Raw genomic sequence first — 11,513 nt, 5'->3', positions numbered from 1 at the left:
CAAACAAACAAACAAAAAAAAGGTAAAACTGTTTATACTGTGTGCACATACATTTAGTAATTTTGGTAGTGACTGCTATGGTCAATACTAGAATGTAGTTAGTTCACTGAATTCTTGCCCCACTAATTGTGGGGAAATTATAGGAATCTGTCTCCAGTTTGCAGATAATTCACTGAATATGTGTAGAAACATCAGGTTCTTTGGAATTTTGGAACATTGAGCAATTCATTCTTACCACATTATATGAAAGTCATTCATGTTTCTTAGTGGGTATTAAAGTACTTCTTACTGTAAGAAAACTATACTTGTAACTCCATTAATTTCCAATCGAAACTGGTCAAGCACCCCCCACCCTGCCACCCCCATCTTTCCCATCTTAAAGTTTCATTTTAATGTGTCCCTGTTTTCAGTTAGGAGGTAGAACGAATTTTTATCTTAGAAAGTAAAAAACATTCTATGAGAAGTTTATTGGACTTGCTGGATATTTTAGGAAGGCTAAAACCCAGTTATCTTTCTGTTCCTCTAGAGATATCTGACCAGGTTATAATGTATGTGGTAATTTTTACAATTTGAATAATTTTAAAAATCTCTTTTAATTATCGAATATAAGTATTTGTACATTAAAAAATCAGTTCAATCATCATCAAAAAAACAATCTTTAAACCTGGAAACTAGCACTGTTTTCTGCATTTTAAAGAAAAATGCCCATTTATGTCAACTGTCAGATATTTATTATCAAATAATGTTGAAATATTTTAGTTTTTACTATTAGGGAAACATTTTCTACTCACTTGTATGTTAAATCTTCTAGCAAATTAGTATATATGCCTCTACAGTACAACAATTTTCTTTATTGCTTACACTCAGCATTTATGGCACAATTCTCAGAGGATTGAAAAGTGTTCTTTCTCTACTTCTTGCAATTTCAAGGCTATTGCTCTTCGGAGTTTGAAGTGACCATTACTTACATATTAACAAAAAACAGCCTGTTTATGGTTCTATAGCACCAAGTATGCTAACTAATATAATTAGACAGAAAAAGGAGGCAAACATATTTTTAACAAATATGCATTTTTTTTGCATCGCACAGATTTTTTAAAAAACATGGTAGCAGCAACTTTTTTTTTTAGCATACTGATGACCACTGCATTGTCAAAGTTTAGAAGATGCTTGGCATTCTTCAAGCAATGCTTCAGTAATTAACTTTCTGAAATATTGATCCACTTAAAACAAGAAAAGGCAATCAGTGGTGAAAAGGACTCAACAAGCTCTATTGCAATCTAAGTATCTGTTCATCTTCCTGGTGAGGCCCAGTGATTTTCAACTCGACCGTAAGTGGAAATACTTTGAGTCCAGATTACCCCGGAAGGGACCTTGAATAAAGATCATTATGAGTAAATTTGCCTTTGAGTTTACAACCAACTTATAAATAGCCCATATACAAACAGACTCAGGCCAGGATCTCAGCTTGGAAGGTTCTTTGGGAGTGTGTAGGGAGGAAGAGGACAGGAGGAGGCTGTGATCAACCAGAATAATTTGGATGTCTGACTCAGTTTTCTAGACCTCCCCTCCTGGCCTGATTTTTTTTTTCCTTTTTTTTTTTTTTTTTTTTAAAGAGCCTCTTTTTATTAATTAATTTTATTTATTTTTTTGCTGTGTCGGGTCTTCATTTCTGTGCGAGGGCTTTCTCTAGTTGTGGCAAGCGGAGGCCACTCTTCATTGCGGTGCGCAGGCCTCTCACTATCGCGGCTTCTCCCATTGCGGAGCACAGGCTACAGATGTGCAGGCTCAGTAGTTGTGGCTCACGGGCCCAGTTGCTCCGCGGCATGTGGGATCCTCCCAGACCAGGGCTCGAACCCGTGTCCCCTGCATTAGCAGGCAGATTCTCAACCACTGCGCCACCAGGGAGGCCCCATTTTTTTTTTTTTTCCTTTTGCCAGCAGTTCCATCTATTAGAAGTTGACGGAAGTAAGGAAGCAACTGCTTTTAAAAGCACAGCTCCTGTGTGAAGTTAAAAGACTCTCAGGCATTCAGGATTTGTTCAATTGGACTGCTTTCTTCTGACCCCTAAGCCAAGTTGCATGGAACAGGAGTTAGGTCATTTTGGAGCATGAGACATGTTGGCAGGTTGTGGGGAAGGGGTGAGGGGATGGGCTACAGCATGGGGGGTTACAGAACATGGGGCACAGGGCATCTCAGAGAAAAACACGGAATGGGGATAGAAGCAGAAAGGACCTCAGACACTGTAGCTTGGACATGTAGACACAAAAAAGGAGGAAGTAGTCTTTCTTCTATTAGCTGCTTGGCAGTTTGGTTTTTTTTTTTTAATTAATTAATTAATTAATCTTTGGCTGCATTGGGTCTTCGTTTTGGTGTGCAGGCTTCTCATTGCGGTGGCTTCTCTTGTTGCGGAGCATGGGCTCTAGGCACGCCGGCTTCAGTAGTTGTGGCGCACGAGCTTAGTTGCTCCGTGGCATGTGGGATCTTCCTGGACCAGGGCTCGAACCCATGTCCCTGCATTGGCAGGGAGATTCTTCTTTTTTTTTAATTTTTTTTTAATTAGTTTCTGCTTGATAACAAAGTGAATCAGTCATACATATACATCCGTTCCCACATCCCTTCCCTCATGCATCTCCCTCCCTCCCACCCTCCCCATCCCACCCCTCCAGGCGGTCACAAAGCACCGAGCTGAGCAGGGAGATTCTTAAGCACTGTGCCACCAGGGAAGTCCGGCGGTTTGGTTTTAATGCTGCATTTTCTTTCTCCATTTTCCCTCTGATCCCCATTTCCACGACTAACCAAGTTACGAAAAGCCCTTCACTTGTTTGGAAAGAAGGGTGCTTATGGGATCTGCATAGCTTTTTGAAAAAAGGGCCAGAAGGATTGTACCAGCTTTCCCTCTTTGCCCGGTCCATTTTTGCAGTTTTGGAGATTTCTCTGAGGGCTTCATGAATGCTGCATGTCCAACGAGTGTAGTGCAAAATAGTAGGGTCTAATAAGGCCAAAGTGCATGTTTATTTCTACTTTCCAGACATGCACTGCACGTGCAACAAGGAGGAAGTACATTCTTAACTGACGCCGACGCTACAGCCTATGCTATCTGCAGCCCTTCGGACCTTTTAGGGTAAGTTCTGTGATCAAATCATGGTAATAAAATGATTGTTCTCAATCTCACCTGCTCGTTGGAATCACCTGGGAAGCTTTAAAAATACTGATGCCGGGCTTCCCTGGTGGCGCAGTGGTTGAGAGTCCGCCTGCCGATGCAGGGGACGCGGGTTCGTGCGCTGGTCCGGGAAGGTCCCACATGCCGCGCGGAGTGGCTAGACCCGTGAGCCATGGCCGCTAAGCCTGCGCGTCTGGAGCCTGTGCTCCGCAACGGGAGAGGCCACAACAGTGAGAGGCCCGCGTACCGCAAAAAAAAAAAACCAAAAAAAAAAAACAAAAAAAACCTGATGCCTATGCCAGAACCCCAGAACTTAATGACAGTGATTTGGGGTTGTGGCATGGCTATTGGGATTTTTAAAAGTTCCCCAGGAGATTCTAGTGTGCCAAGGTTAAAAACCACTGCTCTAGACTCAATTCATTTTATATGGAAACATACTGACTTACATAGAATTTTAAAGTCCAATTTAGGTCGATAAATATTTATTGAGTGCCTACTCTGTATAAGGCAAACTTTTGACACAGTCCTTACTAACAAGTAGCTAAAATCTAGTGCAGGCAAGACTGCGCTAGTGCAAGGGGAGAGACAGGCAGGTATATAGAGGCTGTGTTTTATATAAAATACTATACAAATTAATCTCTTTTTCCAGACTCAAGAAATTTGCTATAAGATTTCAAAAAAAGTAGAATTATATTTTATTGGGGTCGGGGGGGGGCTCAGAAAATATTTCATAGAGGCAGTAAAGTAGCATTTGAGATGGCTTTTAAGGAACAGGTAAGATTTCTGTACGTGGGGATTGGGGAGAAAGCCTTCCATTTGGAGGCAAAAAAGAGCCATGTGGCTGGAAAGCTGAGGCCTGTGTTAACTTTGCTGGTGCACTGGGTGTGTTTTCTGAGTAATGGATGAAAAGCTTTGGGATCATATTGAAGCAAGGCTTGAATAGCACAGGACAGAACAGCTGGCCTGGGTTGGCTCCAAGGAGCCACTGGGGGTTCGAAAATTGGGGAATGATATGATTGGAGCAGTACTTCAGGAAGAATGATCTGATGCTGAGATCTCAGCTAGATTTGAGTGGGAGAAAAAGCAGGACTAGAGGCAGGAAGACCAATTAGAAGTCTCTTATTATGGTTGAAGTCAGAAGAATTGAGGGAAATTAAGAAAGTAATGAAAGTCTGAACTGGGGAACCACAGGCGGACAGAAAGGAAGGCCTGAATATAAAAGAAATAATCGAGTTAGAACTAACATGATTTGTCAATTGATTAGAGGAAGCAAAAAATGACTTGGATACTCTTTATTTGGATTACTAGGACTGTGATGGTGCCATTAATAGAAATCATTAAACTAGGATGATGAATGGTTTATGAAAGGGAAGATGATGAATCTGATTTTGGATATGTTGAGTCCAAACATATCCAGCAGAACTAAAATTTCTTATATAAGTATTCCTCGTTGTAATTGAATTCCAATAGAATTTGGATTTGTTCAACACAGTAGTTCTCAACAAAGGGGATCCTGCCTCCCGGGGAATATATGGCAATGTCTGGGGACATTTCGGGTGGCCACAACTTGGGGAGGGGTTGCTCTGCTATTGGCATCCAGTGAGTAGAAGCCAAGGATGCTGCTAAACATCCTCCAGCCTGCATGATAGTCCCTCACAACAACGAATTATCCAGCCCCAAATGTCAAGAGTGCTGAGGTTGAGAAACTTTCCTGTAACATAATCCAAAAGTTCAAATTCAAGGAATTTTAAAGCTTGTTATATTTTAGGTTCGACAGTGCCAGCTAGTGGCCAAATGTAATATTTATCATAGTTCACTGTTGAACACTGTAAAACAACAGATAAAAAATATTAAGAAAGCGAATACATATAGAGATGAAGAATATCCTCTCATAGGAGAACTGTCTAGAGTTTACATTAATAGATGTGATGAGGAGGTTGGGTGTGCAACTGTGGAGAAGCAATCCTGGAGTTAGAAAATGCTCTTTGGTCATAAAGAGATTTGATAATAGAAGCCAATATAGAAACAGAATATTTTACAGGGTGCATTCTGTATGGAATGCATTCAATTTCATTACAGTTGCCTATACTTTTACTATTGTTCCTGCATACACAAGAAAGGAAAAAGTCTAATAATTCTGCTAAATAATTGGCTGAAATCTTTATTTCTTAAGGATGTAACTTATGGTATTTTATTTAATTAAGAAATAAAGATTGAAAATAATTAAGATGATTTTAGAGTCATGAAAAATATAGGATGAAGAGTACTAGAAACTTCCCTTTAATAAAAAATAGACTTTTGCCCAAAGAAGCAGCACTTGACATGCCTTTTTTCTTACCTCCCCCACTAGATTGTAAGCTTTCTGCAGGCAGGGACTGTGTCTTATCATATTTGTGTATGGCCCATAGTCTCTAGCATAGCATCTTATACAGAGTGGACACACAAATGATTTTTTGAGTGAATGAATTTATTTTTATACTGGAAATCCTTGCCTTGAAGTGAAGAAAATTTCAAGCCTTTCTAAGCAATTACTATTTGTTCACTTGAGTAAGATGCCAGCTGAGGATGTCTGGCTCAGAGAACACCAAGGACTTGGGCACAAGGAGTTGATAACAGACACTCCAATTCATTTTCCTGGTGAATCTGGAGCAAACTGTGCCGTGATGACCATCCCTGGGGCAATTTTTTGACTGGTGCATACATTGTAGATTTCTCTAATATAAGATTCATTCATCCAACAAATAGTTATCGAATGTCTACTTTGTGCTAAGCACTCTTCTAGGCACTGGGATATCACAGTGAACTTAAGTCTAAAAATTCCTTAAGTGGGGAGGCAGGTTTTGAATTAGTGGGTTAGAATAAAGATGCACATTCCCTGTCCCTCCCACTTTCTCAGCTAGCATAATATTTTCGGTATAGAAAATGCAATTTGACTAATGATCTCAAAGCAGTTCACAACTGTTAAAGACCTCTCCTACAGCCACTGCTTTGCTCGGGCAAATGAAAAAACAAAAACCACTCTCCCATCACTTCCTCTTCTAGTTTGCATTTCTTCCTTTCTCACTGCTTCATATACTTGCAGACTTTTGGGGCGAGGGGAGAAGCAGGAGAGTCAATATTCTTTGCGCAGATGATGATGATGCCTGAATATTTTTGCAAGTGGCAACTGAAGCTTGTAGCTTTAAAAGAGACCCCGCAGAAGATTTCCTTCTGGTTGGTTTATTAACAACCCTTTAGTTCTAGAGCCTAGGGAGATATATATATATATATAGTCAGAAAGAAAAACCACTCACCATTGTATCCAAAAGAAAATGGTACAGGCAGGGTGGTGGGTCCCTGTTTTGGCTATAGAATAAGTGCACTGTGCAATATTTAGTGTTTCAGTGATTTTTTTTTTTTTTTGGTATCTCAATCACATTTTGGCACTTTATTATGTGTCTCAGTACACCCAGGGTAAGCAAATCAAAAGTGCTTCTCCACGTATGTGAGTTGTATGGCACAGACTCCTAGTGCTAAGTAGAAGCTGATTTAATGAATCCACCAAAACTACTGCTATGGATGCAATCAATGAAAGGTGGTGGAGACCCCCCTGCCTTTTTCTTTTGCATTGTTTAGTGAGTTAGTGATTCCTAAGGTCACTACTGTCCAACTCCTCTCAGCCCAAGCATCTGACCCCTAATTGCTCCTAGGAGGGCCTGAATACCCCAACGCAGCAGAGGGCAGGGAAGCATGCTAGCTTTTTCCCAAAGCAGTGGATGGCAGCTGCATGACGTCTTTGGTTCGTCTGTATTGTCTTCTCATTTTGTTGGAATCTTAAAAGGCACAGCCCTCCATCTCTCTCTGAGCTGAGATTGCACGAGTCCCCAGCTGACTTACTCAAAGCTCTCCTTGCCACAGGTCGGGCAGTGTGGGAACTTACTCAAATCCAGTTGCTTGGAAACCATCTTATCTGGCTGGTCTTCCTTCCCCCTCCACAGTCCACCCCCTTACACAGCAGGCACCCAGACATTCTTAAAGTTCATCACTCTCCACTACACTCCGAGAAGAGCATGAATACACCATTGTGCTTTCCATGGAGGAGAAAGCAGAGAAAATGTCAAGTCCTTTACTGGTGAGAGATCCGTAGCGACTGCCACTGGGCCGGACAGACATGGGTGGTGGGATCTGGTGGTGCCACTGAGCTGGAAAATGGACCAAATAATGTGTTACAATCAAAGGAATACAGTCTAGCAGGTACACGGCAGGGGTGCATTCTGTGCTCATTCCAACACTTTCTGTGGGATCTTAGTAAAGCACTGAAATATATCTGGGTCTGAAATGCCTCATTTGTAAAAGAGATAAATAAAATCTCTCCTTCCCTGTCGGGAAGAGGGAAATTGGGCTGGTGATCTTTTAATCCCCTAATTCCAAACCCTATGATTCTAATCCAGTAAAATGTGGGACTGTAAGAAGGAACAGTGGGTGACTAGGGTGATTTCTCAAAATTTTCTCCTGACCTAGCATGGAGTCTGCTGGGTGGAGGGCGGTGTAGAGAGGGCGGTAGGCTCTCAAGGCAGGGCACCTCAGAAGGTGGAGATGAGAAATCTATGGAAATGGAAGCCAAAAGATGAGTCCAGACCTCTGACCACACACCTAATCACCCTAATCAGCGATCACCTACCTACCGCCCTAATCAGGTTCTAATGAGTTACAGCAAGAAGACTGAAAAGTAACTTATGTGCAATCAACCGTGGTTCGTGGTTCGGGGACAAAAGGGAATATTAGAATTTCCACGTTCACCAAGCACTGTCCAAAGGGGACCCTGGTTTTAGCAGCCAGGATCCTTAGGCTTGAACATGGCCTGAATGAAATATCCATCCAAGCTGCTCAGTCCTGTGTGTTGTCACTGATTCAGAAATTACCAAGCAGTCCTCTCACGAGGTTTCCAAGAACCTTGCTGTGGAGAAGGGGAAGCACCGCGTGGGGAACACGGACGCTCTGGGTCCTACGAAGCTATGGACCCTTGTAGCATTCCCACTTATAAACGGGTCCTTTGTTGATTTCATTCTTTTGAATAAGTTTTTCGGGATCTAAATGCCTCTGAGTGAATTGATAAAATCAAAATTTGAAAGCTACAAAACAGGACAAAACTTACAGCGATTCCACAAGAGAGCAGGCACTCAGTAAGGCAGCCATGAACTGGTTTAAGTCCCTCCCCGCGGCCGTCTGCCCCTTACCTTTTCCTGGCTCTCTCGGACACCTTAACCTGACAGCAGGTACTATTAGAAGCCCTCTTTTCGAAGAGAGAGGGATGCCTACTGTCCCCGTTCCTCGGACAGGTAAGAAGTGATAGCGGGGGGTGGGGGCGTACGGGATTGATTTTACCCCAAATCCTCCATGCTTTGCCCCACTCCCCGGTCCCAGCTGAGGATTCAGCGCTTCGCGTCGTTAGTGCTGTGGAATCAGGACGGGAGCCAGGGAGAGGTGAGCCAGGACTAACTGAACTGAGGACTCCGCCGCGTATGAGCGGGACCGGGACAAGAGTCATCAGTTTCAGGGCTTATTGGTATGAGTTTCTTAGTTGGAGACCTGTTTCCTTCTGACATGGTGAAGTGGGTGAAATGGTAAGGCATTAGCCTGGATTAAGAAACATATCACTGGGGGCCTCCCTGGTGGCGCAGTGGTTGAGAGTCCGCCTGCCGATGCAGGGGATACGGGTTCGTGCCCCGGTCTGGGAGGATCCCATATGCCGCGGAGCGGCTGGGCCCGTGAGCCATGGCTGCTGAGCCTGCGCATCCGGAGCCTGTGCTCCGCAACGGGAGAGGCCACAACAGTGAGAGGCCCGCATACCACAAAAAAAAAAAAAAAAAAAAAAAAAAAAAAAAAAAAAAAGAAACATATCACTGGTGTGTCTCTCCTCGGATCCTCCCAGGGGAAAGTACATTTGAGCCAGCGTCCCTCACGGCTGAATTTCTTTTCAAGTCCACGAATTAAGGAAGATAACCAGAAAGCTATGTATTTTCTCTAAATATTAGACTTAGGGAAAATGGCAGGCCAAGACCCCTCCTGTATGGTACCAAAGAAAGGAGGTACTCGGGGCTTCTCTGGCGGTCCAGCGGTTAAGACCCCGCGCTTCCACTGCAGGGGGGCACGGGTTCGATCCCTGGTGGGGGAATTAAGATCCTGCATGGCGCGCGGCACGGCCAAAAAAACCATGAAAAAAAATGAAAAAGGGGGGGCGGGTGCACCTATAAATAGCAGGGACCTCAGGTTCTAGGCAGAGTTACTGTTTCTTATTTGTTATTCTGGTTAATCATGTTAAACCAGTAATGAATGAGAAACTTATTAAGCCAACAAATTAGTTCTTTTAAAAGAGGGGGAAAAAAAAAGATTACTCTTTTGGGTTAAGGAATATGTCTTCAAAAATACCAGTTAATGTCAAAATTATAGAGGAGAGGAGTACAGTACACAAATACATTAATAAAGATTAATTTGTTAAATCTTTCTGAGAATTACAAACATGGCTCAAAGGAACGATATAAAACCTGGGTTTGCATTCCAGCTGTAGTCACTTAATCTCTCTGAGTCTCTGCGTTTCTTCCGCATTTAAATGAGGGTAACAACAATTACAATAACCTCATGGGTTTAGGAGGATCTTAGGGTACCATTTCATAAATTACAAGTCACTGTACAAAAGTCATCTGATATCAGTATCATTAGGACAGCTCTCTATTATTAGTCTGATTGTGAAATTGGAGTAATAAATATTTGTGGAATTAATTAACAAATGAATAGGGTCTGGAAAATTCTGCTGGGTGGAGGTATGACTGGGGAATGACAGGCAGTGGGGAGGGAGTTCCAGTGGGTGACCCATGGCAGCAAGGAGATGGCATGAAGATGCTGGCTGATTAGAAGTACAAGCGCATTGTACACTCTGAAGTAGTTGTAATTCCTAGTATTAGAAGTTCAGAAAAATTAACCTCTTTTGGAAGAAGATTAACCTTATAGGGAAATGAAAGAGTGTACAAAAGCCTGAGGTGACTAGGATAAAATGACTTTAAAAATCCATCTCTTAAGCACTAAAATATGATCTAACCAATTCATTTATGAAAACTTGCTACACCTATCCTAAAAGAAAAAAGATTTTTTTGGCCACGCCGTGCGGCTTGCGGGATCTCAGTTCCCCGACCAGGGACTGAACCGGGGCCTAGTCAGTGAAAGCGCCAAGTTCTAACCACTGGACGACCAGAGAATTCCCCCCCAAAAGATTTTTAAGCTGCCTGTCACACACAGATCAACCGATGCCATTATACTTACCATATATATCCAACCTGGCAGTGCATGACACGATGCCAGCTTCATTCTTGGCTGACAATGTGTACCATCCAGCGTCTGATTTCTTGGCTGGCTGAATGAGGAGGCAGACATACCCAGTTGTGTCCTGGTGCATGCTGGAGAAAAGAAAGAATATATCCGTATTGTATCTGGGGGCAGAAGCGGCCTTGTCGAGTTTAGGGCTCCGGGAAACTCGGACAAGTCAGGCAGTGCAGTGCTTCTCCTCGCCTCCCTGACCCTAGCAGGAGGGAAGGGGATTCAGCTTGAAACAAGCGTCAGAGGCAAACTTGAAGGTGGAAAGAAGAGGGTCAGTAGCCATGGCTGAGACCTTTTCTTGCCTTCTCCACTCTCCTCCCAGGAGGACTCCCACTTGTCACAACCAAAGTATAGAAAAAATCTCTTTTCCGAACCAGGCTGGATGTTGCAACAAGAACTTTGTTAAAAAGCTACAGGAGAGTAGACCAAAACAAGAGTCCAGGGATGGATGGACTGTTAGCATGGATGGGGTCTTTTATTTTCTTTCTCCCTTCCTTCCTCCCTCCCTCTCTCCCTCCCTCCCTCCCTCCCTTTCTTTCTTTCTAATTGAAGTATCATTGATTTACAATGCTGTGTTAGTTTCTGGTGTACAGCAAAGTGATTCAGTTATACATATAACTTTTTCAGATTCTTCTCCATTATAGATTTATTACAAGGTACTGAATATAGTTCCCTGTGCTATACAGTAGGGCCTTGTTGTTTATCTATTTTATATATAGTCGTGTGTATCTGTTAATCCTGAACTCCTAATTTATCCCTCCCCCCACCCTTTCCCCTTTGGTAACATTAAGTTTGTTTTCTATGTCTGTGGGTCTATTTCTGTTTTGTAAATAAGTTCATTTGTATCCTTTTTTTAGATTCCACATATAAGTGCTATCATATGACGTTTGTCTTTCTCCGTCTGACTTACTTCACTTATGATAATCTCTAGGTCCTTCCATGTTCCTGCAAATGGCATTATTTCATTCTTTTTTATGGCCAAGTAATATTCCATTGTGTG

The 11,513-nt window shown here is 42.5% G+C and overlaps 1 protein-coding gene across 2 annotated transcripts in view; it reads right to left on the bottom strand.

The window, feature by feature from the left end:
* Positions 1-7,174: 7,174 nt before the first annotated feature.
* MYPN (myopalladin) overlaps positions 7,175-11,513 on the bottom strand; it is a gene marked incomplete at both ends in the record, with an annotated part of 66,118 nt that continues 61,779 nt past the window's right edge. For both annotated transcript variants that reach the window (XM_079717707.1, XM_079717708.1), the window contains 2 exons: positions 7,175-7,344; positions 10,460-10,593. In XM_079717707.1, the coding sequence (XP_079573833.1) occupies positions 7,175-7,344; positions 10,460-10,593 (304 nt within the window). The remainder of the gene's footprint in view (positions 7,345-10,459; positions 10,594-11,513) is intronic.

The sequence above is a fragment of the Hyperoodon ampullatus genome (genome assembly GCF_949752795.1).
Source record: "Hyperoodon ampullatus genome assembly, chromosome: 1".
Lineage (NCBI taxonomy): Eukaryota > Metazoa > Chordata > Mammalia > Artiodactyla > Ziphiidae > Hyperoodon > Hyperoodon ampullatus.
The sequence above is the reverse complement of the archived record's forward strand: the minus strand, read 5'-3'. Positions and strand labels throughout refer to the sequence as shown.